At 43.4% G+C, this 17383-nt stretch overlaps 3 protein-coding genes across 3 annotated transcripts in view; 1 reads left to right on the forward strand and 2 right to left on the reverse strand.

The window, feature by feature from the left end:
* LOC136195354 (MAM and LDL-receptor class A domain-containing protein 2-like) overlaps positions 1-5111 on the reverse strand; it is a 22669-nt gene extending 17558 nt beyond the window's left edge. Inside the window, exons 1-10 of the mRNA XM_065984670.1 lie at positions 4713-5111; positions 4389-4649; positions 4215-4331; positions 4100-4159; positions 3928-4053; positions 3531-3872; positions 3353-3484; positions 3084-3236; positions 2735-3009; positions 2569-2680 (exon numbers count right to left, since the gene is read on the reverse strand). Of these exons, the coding sequence (XP_065840742.1) occupies positions 2569-2680; positions 2735-3009; positions 3084-3236; positions 3353-3484; positions 3531-3872; positions 3928-4053; positions 4100-4159; positions 4215-4331; positions 4389-4649; positions 4713-4770 (1636 nt within the window). The 5' untranslated portion in view covers positions 4771-5111. The remainder of the gene's footprint in view (positions 1-2568; positions 2681-2734; positions 3010-3083; positions 3237-3352; positions 3485-3530; positions 3873-3927; positions 4054-4099; positions 4160-4214; positions 4332-4388; positions 4650-4712) is intronic.
* LOC136195364 (large ribosomal subunit protein uL6-like) lies at positions 5071-6046 on the forward strand. The gene is made up of 5 exons (XM_065984682.1): positions 5071-5170; positions 5253-5301; positions 5357-5562; positions 5617-5827; positions 5877-6046. Exons 2-5 carry the CDS (start codon positions 5256-5258, stop codon positions 5981-5983), a joined length of 570 nt encoding a protein of 189 aa, XP_065840754.1. The 5' UTR covers positions 5071-5170; positions 5253-5255; the 3' UTR covers positions 5984-6046.
* LOC136195355 (E3 SUMO-protein ligase RanBP2-like) overlaps positions 5987-17383 on the reverse strand; it is a 27875-nt gene continuing 16478 nt past the window's right edge. The window contains exons 27-28 of the mRNA XM_065984672.1: positions 9877-10011; positions 5987-9823 (exon numbers count right to left, since the gene is read on the reverse strand). Of these exons, the coding sequence (XP_065840744.1) occupies positions 6080-9823; positions 9877-10011 (3879 nt within the window). The 3' untranslated portion in view covers positions 5987-6079. The remainder of the gene's footprint in view (positions 9824-9876; positions 10012-17383) is intronic.

Raw genomic sequence — 17383 nt, forward strand, 5'->3', positions numbered from 1 at the left:
TCCGGCAAGCGGTGTACGTACTCCGCCGGCAGGCGGTGTATATATTCCGGCAAGCGGTGTACGTACTCCGCCGTCAGGCGGTGTATATATTTCGGCAGGCGGTGTATATATATTCCGGCAGGCGGTGTATATATTTCGGCAGGCGGTGTATATATTCCGGCAGGCGGTGTACGTACTCCGCCCGCAGGCGGTGTATATATTTCGGCAGGCGGTGTATATATTCCGGCAGGCGGTGTACGTACTCCGCCCGCAGGCGGTGTATATATTTCGGCAGGTGGTGTATATATTCCGGCAGGCGGTGTACGTACTCTGCCGGCAGGCGGTGTATATATTTCGGCAGGCGGTGTATATATTCCGGCAGGCGGTGTACGTACTCCGCCGGCAGGCGGTGTATATATTCCGGCAGGTGGTGTATATATTTCGGCAGGTGGTGTATATATTCCGGCAAGCGGTGTACGTACTCCGCCGGCAGGTGGTGTATATATTTCGGCAGGCGGTGTACGTACTCCGCCGGCAGGCGGTGTATATATTTCGGCAGGCGGTGTATATATTCCGGCAGGCGGTGTACGTACTCCGCCGTTAGGCGGTGTATATATTTCGGTAGGCGGTGTATATATTCCGGCAGGCGGTGTATATATTTCGGCAGGCGGTGTATATATTCCGGCAGGCGGTGTACGTACTTCGCCGTCAGGCGGTGTATATATTTCGGCAGGCGGTGTATATATTCCGGCAGGCGGTGTATATATTCAGGCAGGCGGTGTACGTACTCCGCCGGCAGGCGGTGTATATATTCCGGCAGGCGGTGTATATATTCCGGCAGGCGGTGTATATATTTCGGCAGGCGGTGTATATATTTCGGCAGGCGGTGTATATATTTCGGTGTATATATTTCGGAGGCGGTGTATATATTTCGGCAGGCGGTGTATATATTCCGGCAGGCGGTGTATATATTCCGGCAGGCGGTGTACGTACTCCGCCGTTAGGCGGTGTATATATTTCGGTAGGCGGTGTATATATTCCGGCAGGCGGTGTATATATTCAGGCAGACGGTGTACGTACTCCGCCGGCAGGCGGTGTATATATTCCGGCAGGCGGTGTACGTACTCTGCCGGCAGGCGGTGTATATATTCCGGCAAGCGGTGTACGTACTCCGCCGGCAGGCGGTGTATATATTTCGGCAGGCGGTGTACGTACTCCGCCGGCAGGCGGTGTATATATTTCGGCAGGCGGTGTATATATTCCGGCAGGCGGTGTACGTACTCCGCCGGCAGGCGGTGTATATATTCCGGCAGGCGGTGTATATATTCAGGCAGACGGTGTACGTACTCCGCCGGCAGGCGGTGTATATATTTCGGCAGGCGGTGTATATATTCCGGCAGGCGGTGTACGTACTCCGCCGGCAGGCGGTGTATATATTCCGGCAAGCGGTGTACGTACTCCGCCGTCAGGCGGTGTATATATTTCGGCAGGCGGTGTATATATTCCGGCAGGCGGTGTACGTACTCCGCCGTCAGGCGGTGTATATATTTCGGCAGGCGGTGTATATATTCCGGCAGGCGGTGTACGTACTCTGCCGGCAGGCGGTGTATATATTCCGGCAGGCGGTGTATATATTCCGGCAAGCGGTGTACGTACTCCGCCGGCAGGCGGTGTATATATTCCGGCAAGCGGTGTACGTACTCCGCCGTCAGGCGGTGTATATATTTCGGCAGGCGGTGTATATATATTCCGGCAGGCGGTGTATATATTTCGGCAGGCGGTGTATATATTCCGGCAGGCGGTGTACGTACTCCGCCCGCAGGCGGTGTATATATTCCGGCAGGCGGTGTATATATTCCGGCAGGCGGTGTACGTACTCCGCCAGCATTGGGGAGTGTTGCCAGTCTCCCTTCTATCCTAGCCACGAGCTCTGCTCTGCTCCATCTGATAAGCAACACGCTGGCTAAATATTTATACTCAGACGCGACTGGGACCATACGACTGCAGCTATTCACAATCAAAAACCGTTGCCAATCGGCTGCAAATGCATTTCTGACGACAAAAACAAACGAAATTTTATCGAAAATCAATTCAAAACGCGAAAATGAAAGCGGAATGTGTGCTACGTACGCCAGGCACGCCTTGTCACGCGACATTGAGCAACGCATGACGTCAATCATCGCGTTGCTACGAAATGCCCTAATACGAGAAGTAGAAGCGATGAATCGGTCGCAAAATGCATTGTGGGTCTCTTCTAAAGACATTGAGTCGCTATTTGGACGCGAAAAGCAAACGAATACGCAGTTACGGCAGTACGCTTGGTCAGCAAAATCAAGGTGCTACGTCCGCTTCTATAAAGGGCAAGTGAAACGTGCGTTGCATGTGAGCAACAATCCGACGAAAACGTTAGACTATTCGACCCGTTTCTCGTCAAATTACCTATAGGACCAATGGGCAGGGTATGATAAAAACTTCCGGTACTGTGCCCGTTTCCACAGTATAATGGTACTAAATGCGCGAGATGCCATAAAATGATGTGGCATCTCACTTGCGTTGAAAAAGAGCAGAACCCTGTAATAAATATCTTACGTATTCTATCCGGTTGATAGAAAGACCTGTTGGCACAGCCCGGGCCAAACGAGAGGTCGTCAATAGCAATATCGCCAATGAAATTCCCACCTCTTTCAGCATCAAGGTACAACTGTAAAAAAAACGTCAAAATCTAAACACAAGAATTTTTTCTAAAAAAACTTACTTCGAATGAGCGATTTGTGTGTATAGGAATCTCCGCTCGACTCCAGCCTAGACCGGCGTTGCCGGCGCGAGCGTATAGGACTCGTTCTCGTACGAGTGATCCTTCGTCGTCGAGTTCGCGCATATAAAGTCGAAGGATACCGATCTGAGAGCCGTGCATGCTGTGATAGAAACGAAACGTGCAATCGTCGTCGAACGGCGGATCGTAGACGCCGCTCCGGAGAGTGGCTCGATCGCCGGGGGAGTACGAGCTCGCCTCGAGGTAAAGATAATATCCTGAGATAGTGTTTTAATTAATTAATTAATTAATTAATTAATCGTATTGATAGAAGAAAAAAAGCTGCCTTTACCTTTTCCTGTCGTGTGATCGGTGGTGGGGCCGGTGAATAGGGAAGGAGTTTCGCCCTGGCGACGATGCCAAAAGACGGGCTTTTGGTCGTTCGTCTGCACACTCTTCCAACCGCACAAATCATTTTCGAAGTCACAGTGACTCGGTGCAGTAGCTAAGGAGAGAGGAGAATACTTTTAAATATAGCTCGTTTGCGCTATAGAGATATTCCCACCGGTTTGGCACGCGCAAATTAACGAAAAACTAATGAGTGCTAATCAGTATACTTACAACATTCGGTTGCATTCTCGTCTTCTCCGTCGAGACAATCGTCGGTAAAGTCGCACAGACGATTGGGGGCAACGCAAACGTTCGTTTCGCTGCATCGCATCGAATGCTTTGGGCACGGCACAAGGAAAATATCTGAAGCGTGGAATAAAATAATTCACTGACTGGCTACAGTACAAACCAGGACTGCAGTTGACGAATTCGAGATCATCAACGGCTACGTCTCCTCTAAAACCGTAATCGTGCTCCACGATAATGTCAAGATAGAACGCAGAGCGAATGTTGGGTAGAGGAAGACCGCCGATAAGCCATTCCTCGGGCTGTTGGCCGACTCTCTCCCACCGATACAATTCCCGTTTGGTTTGATTCTCGACGGCAACGACCCGAAGCGATCCCACGTCCTCTCCAACCATGTAGTAAGCAAAACGAAATAGACAAAATTCGCTGGAATAATTGAATACGGGGCTAAACAGGACCGCTGTTGATTTCGAAAGACCACTCGTTTCAACATAAAGATAGTTGCCTAAGGTAGGTAGGGCATTGTTTGTTGGTTATGGAGGGAATTTTTGTGTATGTACCGTTGCCAGACGTGTGATCGGCTGGAGGCCCTGTCCCTAGAGATAGTGTAGGTCCTTTTTGCCGTGTCCACGTCTGATCAGATCGCATCTTCCACGGGCACGGGCTCTCAAAATCGCAATTAGAATCTAAAAGGCATAAAATTATATATCTATGTATTATTGTTATGCTTACTCTCATTAGGAAATCCAGAAGCTGGGGAGCCCTTTCCTATTGTCGTTGCATTGGCCGGAGCTTCGATGAAAAATTCAATATACAAATCTTTTCACTCACTCACTCACTCACTCACCTGAACAATTGGTCTCATCCGAACCGTCGTCGCAGTTCCGAACTCCGTCGCACGTCTCATACTCCCAAACCCACAGAAACGAATCGTCGCACCAGCGCTGATACGGATAGAGCGTTTCTATAATTGGACAAAGTCTCGACGCACTCCCAAGCATCATCGGAATGCCTCGCGCACCTCTCCCCCGAACAGGCGAGAACGAAGAGTCGGAGATAGCGTAGGGCGGCGTCGTCGTCCCCGCGTTGCAAAACGAATAGTCGCAGCACGATTTGCACGCGAAACGACGTCGACATCCGCGCCACGTCGACGAGACGTGGCACGCGTCGTTCGTCGAAGCGCAGCGCGTTTCGACGAGATCGCCGACGGAGAGCGACGCGATCGACACGTCGCACGTCGCGTTGTTCTTGCAGGCGAAGCACGAGAGCGGAGAAGTCGCCGCTAGAAAAAAAAAGAGAGAGAGATGTACGTACGTAGGCGTGCGTTCGCCTGGGAAGCGATTACCAGTCCCCTGGGAAACGATCGAGATCGACAAGAGAGAAAGGAGAGCGATGGGTAGCATGTCGAGCCAGCGAAGGGGGCAACGCTAAACGGCTTTTGACTGCGTATAATTTTTTTCTCGGGAAAAAGAGAAGCTAATCGGGTTTGGTCGCGAAACGGCGTTAGAGTCCCCGGTTGCGCCCCGTGCAGGCGCGTTTTTCTGCTGCACGCGAGGCTCTTTGTCGGTGAAATCGTCGCCTTCGCCATTTGTCGTTCCCCGCGCGAATTAATTAGTGACGTCTGCAAAGCCGACGAAAGTTTCGTCTTTTTTCAACGTAGCTGCGACATCGACGATTTCGCTTCGGACTGCATTGCATTGCATGCAATTTTTCGTCGTCTGTTCGAACTTCCTTTTCTTTACGATGCGCATGCGCCTTTGAGCTCGACTGGCGTGGTTCTTCTCGTAGGGGTCTTTCTAAGCTGTGAGTATCGGGGCAATCTCACTTTGAGAGAGCCTGTCTTTACCTTTTTACTGCTCGGAATTGACTATTTCTCCGTTTCTAGACGATGAAAACGATTCTAGCCAGCCGGACAGTGTCCATTCCTTCCGAAGGTAACCGTAGACGCGTAGATTCCTCTCGAACGATTACCGAACACTTCGATTCTAGTCCAACTGACCTTCAAGAGTCGGAAAGTGACGGTAAAGGGTCCGCGCGGCACGCTTCAACGCAGTTTCAAGCACGTCAAGATGGAAATGACGCGACTATCGCCAAAGTCGCTTCGAATCGACATTTGGTTCGCTTCGCGCAAGGAATTGGCCTGCCTGCGAACGATCTGCAGCCACATAACGAACATGATAGTCGGCGTGACGAAGGTAAGCAAGAAAAAAAGGACGTTTCCCTGAAAGGGATCCCAGCGCGACGTTTAGGGCTACATAGTCAAGATGCGCTCCGTCTACGCTCACTTTCCCATCAATATCAACGTCGTTCAGAATAAGGAGGTCGAAATACGCAATTTTCTCGGCGAGAAATTCATTCGACGAGTGGCGATGAGACCGGGAGTCACGTGCGAATCGTCGAAAGCGCAGAAGGACGAACTTATTTTGCGCGGGATTAATCTCGAATTGGTCACCCAATCAGGTTTGACGACGTCACTTATTTTGGGCTCACGTGACCGATTTTTTTCTAGCCGCACTAATTCACCAGTCCGTGCTCGTGAAGAGGAAAGATATTCGAAAGTTCTTGGACGGAATCTACGTATCGCACGTGGGAAAGGACGTCGCGGTCGAAGAATAAACGTTGAAAAAAAAATCGAGGGGTTCTGGGTTCTTGTGTCTGAAATAAAGTAACAGAAAGAAATGCATTGTCACGTTTGATTAACTACCTGCGTTCTCACAAACACGTCTCGAGAAGTTTGTCGAATTTCCTTTTGAATGCCTGCGCTGTTTCCTGCTTCGAGAAGCGAATTGACAGCTGTTCGACTTTCGGTTCGCCGTCAGAAATGTCGGCTGCTGTGAACCACATCCAAGATCGTTCAGAATTCGGCTTCATCTTTATATCGGCCGTTATGTAGTGATTGGCGCACAGCTTGTGCACCTGATCGCGTCGCATGATAATTCGCGCCTTTCCGGTCGTCTCGTCTCGGAGCAATTTCATGTCTCCGACTCCCTTTTCTTTCCATTGTCCTGAATCCTTATCGAATCGATACAGCTTACCGCGTTCTTTAAATTCGACGATTTGTCCTTCCTCGCCGGTTTTCACTTCAACTTTGTCCGGTAATTTGACGATTGGCTGCACGACGATGTCGTCGTCGCCGGCGGCGGCGGAAACTTCGTCGTTCTTGTCCTCATCGTCGCCTTCGTCGTCGCCGTCGTCGTCGCCGTCGCCGTCGGCGTCCTTCTGAGTAGTTGGACGACCAAAGAGGACCGTGCCAGCGCCCGGAAACGATGCGTCGCTTTTCTTTGATCCAAACTTGAAGGAGCCTGAAGTGATCGATGAGAAGGACGGCATCTGGCTGGCACTCTGGACGAATGAAAAACCAATAGACGGCATAGGAACGCTCTCCTCTTCATTCGCAGACGCCGCAATTTCTTTCCTTTCTTCATCCGCCTGTCGTTCACCATCTGCACCAGGAGCCACATCTTCGTTCTCTACCTCGCTTTCGTCCTCATCTTCCTCCTCTACGACTTCGTCTTCTTCGTCCTCTATTTTCGCCTCATCTTCCTCTGCAAAGTCGTCCTTTTCTTCGTCCTGCACTGCCGCCGTCTCTTCTGCACCGTCGTCGCTCTCGTCATCATCGTCGCGACACCAAGACGGCACTTCGCGATCTTCGTAGAGGTAAAACGTCGGCGGTAATTGGTATTTAGCCGCTCTGGCCAGTTGATCTGGAGTCGGCTTTTTCTCGAGAACGAAAATCACGTCGTCATCGTTGCTTTGCGTCACTTCAGACTCTCCTTTCGACATAAAAGCGATCTTGAACTGGGCAACTAATTCCGGCGTTCGAAAACGAGCGCTCAGCATTTCCGGCTTAGCACTTCCGTCGGCAAAATCGGCAGGAGAGAACCACGTCACCGCACGATCGGACGACGGCATGTCCTTCACTTCCATCTCGTCGGTCACGACGTGATTAGCGCAGATCTTGTGCACCTGATCGCGTCGCATCAGAACGCGAACTCGCCCCGTCGTCGGATGGCGAAGCAATTTCATCACGCCAACGCCTCGCTCCTTCCACGCCGATCCCGTCGCGTCGTACCGAAACAGCTTCGCTCGTTCGGAAAAAATCACGTTCAAGCCCTCCTCTCCGGATTTTAAATCGACGACGGCGTCCGGAAGCTTGACAATCGGTTGAAAATTCGCTTCTTCCTCCTCCTCCTCGTCGTTCGCCTCCTCGTTCTCACTGCTGTCGTCGCCACCAGGAGTGCGAGTCTTCGTCATCGAAGCAAAGACGGGTCGACCGGCGCCGGAAAAGTGAAAACTGGTGCCCGACGATTGGCCGAATACGAACGGTTTTTTCTCCGCCGCCGCCGCCGCCGACGACGACGGCGGCGACGACGATGCAAGGGAGGCAAAAGACGGCAAAGTACTGGCTTGTCCGAATACTTTGCCGCCCGTGCCGGTTGACGACGAAAACGCCGGAGCCAAGAACGTCTTTGGTTCCGATGCTGTCGCTCTTTCGTCTCCAGCTCGTGCCGGCACAGCGTCATCGTTCTCCGATTCGACCTCCTCCTCCTCCTCTTCCGTCTCATACTCAGATGAATTCGTAGCCACGTCATCGTCATTTTCTTTCGCCTGCATCACCGCCGCCGCCGCCGCCGCCTCTCTTTCGAACGCTTCTCGAAATTGCTGCGCTACGTCTCCTTCCCTAAACATGACGAGGAACGTTTCCGATTGGGATAGCCGCCATTTCAACGCTTTCTCTTTTTCAACGATGATCTGCATGTCCGGCGAAATCAGATGATTAGCGTACACTTTTTTCGCATGTTGCATGAGAATTCGCGCTTGACCCGAATCCTTTCTCTTCATAATTTTCAAATTGACGACATTCTGGTGAATCCATCCTCCCGGCGACTTATCATCTGGGAGAAACAGCTTCGCCGAATGCTCAAAAACAACCATTTCGTCCTCTTCACCGCTCTTTACGGGCGAACTAACGTGAACGTCCTGTTCGCCTTCAAACGACGATTCGTCAACGCCAGTTTCCGCCGCACCTGGTTTGACCGGCTTCGTTGCATCCGTCAGAGGTGCCGGCGTGGCGACAACTGAAAGCGACGGATTCGGCGAAGCGCACGCACGACAGGCGGACGCAATCGCCTCGTTGACGACGAGACACGCGTTGCAAGTCCACGATCCTTCGGCAGGACGAAATCTTTCCGCCAACGACAAAGCATCGCCGGCAGTTTCTTTCGCTTGAGCGATCGGTTTCTCTTTCGTCGTCGCGACGGCGCTCATCGTACGTCGAGACTCGTCGAAAACGGACCGAAAATCTCGAGCGATTTCGGGCGTGCGAAATTTCACCGCTAGTTGTTCCGCCTTCGCATCGCCGTCGGAAAAATCCGCTGGAGTCGACCAGATCCAGCTGCGATCCGATCCCGGGAGCGGCTTGAGTTCCATATCGGGCGCGATGCGATGATTGGCGCAGACTTTGAGCACTTGCTCGCGCCGCATCAGAATCCGATACTGAGCGACGTCCTTCGCTTTTTTGATCATGATATCGCCGATGCCGCGCTCCTTCCAGCCGCCCGAATCGCGATCGAATCGAAAGAGACGCGCGCGTTGCGAAAACGTCGTCGTCTCGTTCTCCTCGCCGGACGAGACGGCAGCCACCGAATCGGGAAGTTTGACGATCGGTTTAAAATCGAATTCTCCCTCCGGCGACGCCGTCTCTTCTTCCTCCTCGTCGCCGTCGCCATCGGAATCGGACGCCGCTCGCTCGTCCGACTCAAATAACTTCGATCCGGAAAACGTGCCGCCGAATGGTGCGACGCTAGTCGACGTCGTCGCAGCGGCGATTGAAGTGAAATTCGGCAACGACACGCCGGCTCCAAACGCCGTCTTTGGTGACGATCGTTGATCAGCCGATTTCTCGTTTTCGACGTCGGCACTTGCTGTCGTCGCCGTCGAAAACGGTGAGGCCGCGGCGACTACAGCCGGAGTCAACGTTCTCTGAGGCGTTGAGGAGTCAAAACGGAAGCGAAACTGGTTAAAAGGATCGCGATTGAGAAACGGTGGCCTCGGACCCAGCAATGACTGTAGTCGGTTTGACGGCGGAGGTGGCGGCGGCCCAGAGGTCACATTTCGCTGTCCGAACATAAATGGAAGGATCGGACGAGGAGTATCAACATGTTGAACGGGCGGCGGCGGCGGCGGCGACACTGGCGGCGGCGATACTGGCATCATCGGCCGAGGCGTCGGCGTGAGAGACGAAAAGTAACCCGGTCCGATAGAACTCTCTTGTGGCATGAACGCGGGTGGACGAGGAGGCGGCGGAAAACGAGAAAAGGGGACGTGGGGAGGCGTATGTGAAATGACCGGTGCGGGCGGACGTTCTCGCTGCTGATTTGCGGAGGCAGCGACGACGGCGGCGGCGGCGGCGGCGGCGGCCTCCCTTTGCGTCGCTTTAATCTGTTCCATCTCCGCCTAACAATAAAGTCGTGAAGCGTACGGGGAGAGTGAGAGACTATGTGTCTTGCTTTGAGTGAGCGATAATCGGCGGCTAGCTGGGCGAGCAGTTCGTCCTTTTCTTTCAGGTTATCCTCCACTTCTTTCAGACTTCCTGTTAGATCTTCGACGCAGGACGACAATTCAGTGATTCGGGAATTTGCAAGCTAGAAAATCAAATCAAAAGGTTTGTAAGGGTGAGGTAGAAGGTAGGGAAAACTTAGGATTCTTAGCAGCGTTTTTTAAGTGAGGGAAGAGTGTCTGGAAGCATAGATATAATAGATTATGCTAGAAGCAATACCCCAAGAAAAATTATAGATTTTCTAAGCCTTCGCAGTAGCTAATGCAAGAGACGGGCCGACTCTCCTGCAGTAATTGGAAAACTGAGTTTTTACTTGTTAAGTCTGGCGATAAACTGTAAAGATCAGTTCCTTTTGCCTATGAGTCTGAAGGTTTGGGTAAAGGACTTCTATATTCGTGGAGGGCCTAATCTTTAATTCTTAGGAAATAGGAAAAAACAGAGAGCCTAATCTTTGATTCTTAGGGCCTAAATATTAAATTGAGGGCCTAATCTTTGATTCTTAGGACCTAACTATTAAATTCAGGGCCTAATCTTTAATTCTTAGGGCCTAAATATTAAATTGAGGGTCTAATCTTTGTTTCTTACAGCCTAAAGATAAAATTGAGAGCATAATCCTTAATTCTTAGGACTTAAGTAAAAATATTGAGGGCCTAATCTTTGATTCTTAGAACCTAAATAATAAATTGAGGGCCTAATCTTTGATTCATAGGACCTAAATATTAAATTGAGGGCCTAATCTTTGTTTCTTAGAGCCTAAAGATAAAATTGAGGGCCTAATCCTTAATTCTTAGAACTTTAATATTAAATTGATGGCGTAATCTTTGTTTCATAGAGCCAAAAAATAAAATTGAGGGCCTAATCTTTGATTCATAGGATCTAAATATTAAATTGAGGGCCTAATCTCTGATTTTTAAGACTTGAATAGTAAATTGAGGGCCTAATCTTTGACTCATATAAAATTGATAGCCTAATCTTTAATTCTTAGGACTTTAATATTAAATTGATGGCGTTATCTTTGTTTCATAGAGCCAAAAGATAAAATTGAGGGCATAATCTTTAATTCTTAGGACTTTAATATTAAATTGATGGCGTAATCTTTGTTTCATAGAGCCAAAAGATAAAATTGAGGGCCTAATCTTTGATTCATAAGACCTAAATATTAAATTGAGGGCCTAATCTTTGATTTTTAAAACCTGAATATCAAATTGAGGGCTTAATCCTTGATTCATAGGACCTAAATATTAAATTGAGGGCCTAATCTTTGATCCTTCGGGCCTAAATATTAAATTGAGGGCCTAAATATTAAATTGAGGGCCTAATCTTTGATTCTTAGGACCTAAGTAAAATATTGAGGGCCTAATCTTTGATACTTAGGATCAATATAATAAATTGAGGGCCTAATCTTTGATTCATAGGACCTAAATATTAAATTGATGGCCTAATCTTTGATTTTTATAATCTTTGAATCATAGGACCTAAATATTAAATTCAGGGCCTAATCTCTGATTCTTAGAGCCTAAAGAGAAAATTGAGGGCCTAATCCTTAATTCTTAGGACCAATATAATAAATTGATGGCCTAATCATTGATTCATAGGACATAAGTATTAAATTGATGGCCTAATCTTTGATTCATAAGACCTAAATAATAAATTGAGGGCCTAATCTTTGATTCATAAGACCTAAATATTAAATTGAGGGCCTAATCTTTGTTTCTTAGAGCCTAAAGATAAAATTGAGGGCCTAATCCTTCATTCTTAGGACCTAAGTAAAATATTGAGGGCCTAATCTTTGATTCTTAGGACCTAAGTAATAAATTGAAGGCCTAATCTTTGATTTTTAAGACAAGAATATTAAATTGAGGGCCTAATCTTTGATTCATAGGACCTAAATATTAAATTGAGGGCCTAATCTTTGATCCTTAGGGCCTAAAGATAAAATTGATAGCTTAATCTCTAATTCTTAGGACTTTAATATTAAATTGATGGCGTAATCTTTGTTTCATAGAACCAAAAGATAAAATTGAGAGCCTAATCTTTAAGTCTTAGGACATAAGTAAAAAACTGAGAGCATAATCTTTGATTTCTAGGACCTAAGTAAAATATTGAGGGCCTAATCTTTGATTCTTAGGACCAATATAATAAATTGAGGGCCTAATCTTTGATTCAAAGGACCTAAATATTAAATTGATGGCCTAATCTTTGATTCTTAGGACCTAAGTAAAATATTGAGGGCCTAATCTTTGATTCTTAGGACCAATATAATAAATTGAGGGCCTAATCTTTGATTCAAAGGACCTAAATATTAAATTGATGGCCTAATCTTTGATTTTTAAGACCTGAATATTAAATTGTGGGCCTAATCTTTGATTCATAGGACCTAAATATTAAATTGAGGGCCTAATCTTTGATTCATAGGACCTAAATATTAAATTGAGGGCCTAATCTTTGATTCTTAGGACCTAAGTAAAATATTGAGGGCCTAATCTTTGATTCTTAGGACCTAAATATTAAATTGAGGGCCTAATTTTTGATTTCTAAGACTTGAATATTAAATTAAGGCTAAATCTTTGATTCATATTAAATTGAGGGCCTAATCCTTAATTCTTAGGACCTAAGTAAAATATTGAGGGCCTAATCTTTGATTCTAAGGACCAATATAATAAATTGAGGGCCTAATCTTTGATTCATAGGACATAAATATTAAATTGATGGCCTAATCTTTGATTTTTAAGACCAGAATATTAAATTGAGGGCCTAATCTTTGATTCATAGGACCTAAAGATAAAATTGATGGCCTAATCTTTAATTCTTAGGACTTTAATATTAAATTGATGGCGTAATCTTTGTTTCATAGAGCCAAAAGATAAAATTGAGGGCCTAATGTTTAATTCTTAGGACATAAGTAAAAAACTGAGAGCCTAATCTTTTATTCTTAGGGCCTAAATATTAAATTGAGGGCCTAAATATTAAATTGAGGGCCTAATCTTTAATTCTTAGGGCCTAAATATTAAATTGAGGGCCTAATCTTTGTTTCTTAGAGCCTAAAGATAAAATTGAGGGCCTAACCTTTGATTCTTAGGACCTAAGTAAAATATTGAGGGCCTAATCTTTGATTCATAGGACCTAAATATTAAATTGAGGGCCTAATCTTTGTTTCTTAGAGCCTAAAGATAAAATTGAGGGCCTAATCTTTGATTCATATTAAATTGAGGGCCTAATCCTTAATTCTTAGGACATAAGTAAAATATTGAGGGCCTAATCTTTGATTCATAGGACCTAAATATTAAATTGAGGGCCTAATCTTTGATTCTTAGGACCTAAGTAAAATATTGAGGGCCTAATCTTTGATTCTTAGGACCAATATAATAAATTGATGGCCTAATCTTTGATTCATAGAAAGTAAATATTAAATTGAGGGCCTAATCTTTGTTTCTTAGAGCCAAAAGATAAAATTGAAGGCCTAATCCTTCATTCTTAGGACCTAAGTAAAATATTGAGGGCCTAATCTTTGATTCTAAGGACCAATATAATAAATTGAGGGCCTAATCTTTGATTCATAGGACATAAATATTAAATTGATGGCCTAATATTTGATTTTTAAGACCAGAATATTAAATTGAGGGCCTAATCTTTGATTCATAGGACCTAAATATTAAATTGAGGGCCTAATCTTTGATTCTTAGGACCTAAAGATAAAATTGAGGGCCAAATCCTTAATTCTTAGGACCTAAGTAAAATATTGAAGGCCTAATCTTTGATTCTTAGGACCTAAGTAATAAATTGAAGGCCTAATCTTTGATTTTTAAGACAAGAATATTAAATTGAGGGCCTAATCTTTGATTCATAAGAACTAAATATTAAATTGAGGGCCTAATCTTTGATCCTTAGGCCCAACAGATAAAATTGAGGGCCTAATCTTTAAATCTTAGAACATAAGTAAAAAACTGAGAGCCTAATCTTTTATTCTTAGGGCCTATATATTAAATTGAGGGCCTAAATATTAAATTGAGGGCCTAATCTTTAATTCTTAGGGCCTAAATATTAAATTGAGGGCCTAACCTTTGATTCTTAGGACCGAAAGATAAAATTGAGGGCCTAATCTTTAATTCTTAGGACCTAAATATTAAATTGAGGGCCTAATCTTTGATTCTTAGGGCCTAAATATTAAATTGATGGCCTAATCTTTAATTCTTAGGACTTTAATATTAAATTGATGGCGTAATCTTTGTTTCATAGAGCCAAAAGATAAAATTGAGGGCCTAATCTTTAATTCTTAGGACATAAGTAAAAAACTGAGAGCCTAATCTTTTATTCTTAGGGCCTAAATATTAAATTGAGGGCCTAAATATTAAATTGAGGGCCTAATCTTTGTTTCTTAGAGCCTAAAGATAAAATTGAGGGCCTAATCTTAATTCTTAGGACCTAAGTAAAATATTGAGGGCCTAATCTTTGATTCTTAGGACCAATATAATAAATTGATGGCCTAATCTTTGATTCATAGAAAGTAAATATTAAATTGAGGGCCTAATCTTTGTTTCTTAGAGCCAAAAGATAAAATTGAAGGCCTAATCCTTCATTCTTAGGACCTAAGTAAAATATTGAGGGCCTAATCTTTGATTCTTAGGACCAATATAATAAATTGAGGGCCTAATCTTTGATTCATAGGACATAAGTATTAAATTGATGGCCTAATCTTTGATTTTTTAGACCTGAATATTAAATTGAGGGCCTAATCTTTGATTCATAGGACCTAAATATTAAATTGAGGGCCTAATCTTTGATTCATAGGACCTAAATATTAAATTGAGGGTCTAATCTTTGATTCTTAGGACCTAAGTAAAATATTGAGGGCCTAATCTTTGATTCTTAGAACCTAAATATTAAATTGAGGGCATAATTTTTGATTTTTAACACTTGAATATTAAATTAAGGCCAAATCTTTGATTCATATTAAATTGAGGGCCTAATCCTTAATTCTTAGGACATAAGTAAAATATTGAGGGCCTAATCTTTGATTCTTAGGACCAATATAATAAATCGAGGGACTAATCTTTGATTCATAGGACCTAAATATTAAATTGATGGCCTAATCTTTGATTTTTAAGACCAGAATATTAAATTGAGGGCCTAATCTTTGATTCATAGGACCTAAATATTAAATTGAGGGCCTAATCTTTGATTCTTAAGACATAAAGAATAAATTGAGGGCCTAATCTTTGATTCTTAGGACCTAAGTAAAATATTGAGGGCCTAATCTTTGATTCTTAGGACCAATATAATAAATTGAGGGCCTAATCTTTGATTCATAGGACCTAAATATTAAATTGATAACCTAATCTTTGATTTTGAAGACCTGAATATTAAATTGTGGGCCTAATCTTTGATTCTTATGACCTTAATAATAAATTGAGAGCCTAATCTTTCATTTTTAAGACCTGAATATTAAATTGTGGGCCTAATCTTTGATTTTTAAGACCTGAATATTAAATTGTGGGCCTAATCTTTGATTCATAGGACATAAATATTAAATTGAGGGCCTAATCTTTGATTCTTAGGACCTAAGTAAAATATTGAGGGCCATTCTTAGGACCAATATAATAAATTGATGGCGTAATCTTTGATTCATAGGACATAAATATTAAATTGATGGCCTAATCTTTGATTTTTAAGACCTGAATATTAAATTGAGGGTCTAATCTTTGATTCATAGGACCTAAATATTAAATTGAGGGCCTAATCTTTGATTCATAAGACCTAAATATTAAATTGAGGGCCTAATCTTTGTTTCTTAGAGCCTAAAGATAAAATTGAGGGCCTAATCCTTCATTCTTAGGACCTAAGTAAAATATTGAGGGCCTAATCTTTGATTCTTAGGACAAATATAATAAATTGAGGGCCTAATCTTTGTTTCATAGGACATAAATATTAAATTGATGGCCTAATCTTTCATTTTTAAGATCTGAATATTAAATTGAGAGCGCAATCTTTGATTCATAGGACCTAAATAATAAATTGATGGCCTAATCTTTGATTCTTAAGGCCTAAAGATAAAATTGATGGCCAAATCTTTAATTCTTAGGACTTTAATATTAAATTGATGGCGTAATCTTTGTTTCATAGAGCCAAAAGATAAAATTGAGGGCCTAATCTTTAATTCTTAGGACATAAGTAAAAAACTGAGAGCCTAATCTTTTATTCTTAGGGCCTAAATATTAAATTGAAGGCCTAAATATTAAATTGAGGGCCTAATCTTTAATTCTTAGGGCCTAAAAATTAAATTGAGGGCCTAATCTTTGATCCTTAGGGCCTAAAGATAAAATTGATAGCCTAATCTCTAATTCTTAGGACTTTAATATTAAATTGATGGCGTAATCTTTGTTTCATAGAACCAAAAGATAAAATTGAGAGCCTAATCTTTAATTCTTAGAACATAAGTAAAAAACTGAGAGCATAATCTTTGATTCTTAGGACCTAAGTAAAATATTGAGGGCCTAATCTTTGATTCTTAGGACCAATATAATAAATTGATGGCCTAATCTTTGATTTTTAAGACTTAAATATTAAATTGAGGGCCTAATCTTTGATTCTTAGGGCCTAAAGATAAAATTGATGGCCAAATCTTTAATTCTTAGGACTTTAATATTAAATTGATGGCGTAATCTTTGCTTCATAGAGCCAAAAGATAAAATTGAGGGCCTAATCTTTAATTCTTAGGACATAAGTAAAAAACTGAGAGCCTAATCTTTTATTCTTAGGGCCTAAATATTAAATTGAAGGCCTAAATATTAAATTGAGGGCCTAATCTTTAATTCTTAGGAAATAAGTAAAAAACTGAGAGCATAATCTTTGATTCTTAGGACCTAAGTAAAATATTGAGGGCCTAATCTTTGATTCTTAGGACCAATATAATAAATTGATGGCCTAATCTTTGATTTTTAAGACTTGAATATTAAATTGAGGGCCTAATCTTTGATTCATAGGACCTAAATATTAAATTGAGGGCCTAATCTTTGATTCATAGGACCTAAATATTAAATTGAGGGCCTAATCTTTGATTCATAAGACCTAAATATTAAATTGAGGGCCTAATCTTTGTTTCTTAGATCCTAAAGATAAAATTGAGGGCCTAATCCTTCATTCTTAGGACCTAAGTAAAATATTGAGGGCCTAATCTTTGATTCTTAGGACCAATATAATAAATTGAGGGCCTAATCTTTGTTTCATAGGACCTAAGTAATAAATTGAAGGCCTAATCTTTGATTTTTAAGACAAGAATATTAAATTGAGGGCCTAATCTTTGATTCATAGGAACTAAATATTAAATTGAGGGCCTAATCTTTGATCCTTAGGCCCAACAGATAAAATTGAGGGCCTAATCTTTAATTCTTAGGACATAAGTAAAAAACTGAGAGCCTAATCTTTTATTCTTAGGGCCTATATATTAAATTGAGGGCCTA

This window comes from Oscarella lobularis, chromosome 14 (assembly GCF_947507565.1).
Source record: "Oscarella lobularis chromosome 14, ooOscLobu1.1, whole genome shotgun sequence".
In the NCBI taxonomy this organism is placed as follows: Eukaryota; Metazoa; Porifera; class Homoscleromorpha; order Homosclerophorida; family Oscarellidae; genus Oscarella; species Oscarella lobularis.

Bases quoted from the DNA above. Each gene is read 5' to 3' on its own strand.
- LOC136195364 (XM_065984682.1), top strand. From the start codon at position 5,256: ATGAAAACGATTCTAGCCAGCCGGACAGTGTCCATTCCTTCCGAAG. The intron at 5,302-5,356 runs GTAACCGTAGAC...CTTCGATTCTAG, and splicing joins AGTGTCCATTCCTTCCGAAG to TCCAACTGACCTTCAAGAGT. The intron at 5,828-5,876 runs GTTTGACGACGT...ATTTTTTTCTAG, and splicing joins CGAATTGGTCACCCAATCAG to CCGCACTAATTCACCAGTCC.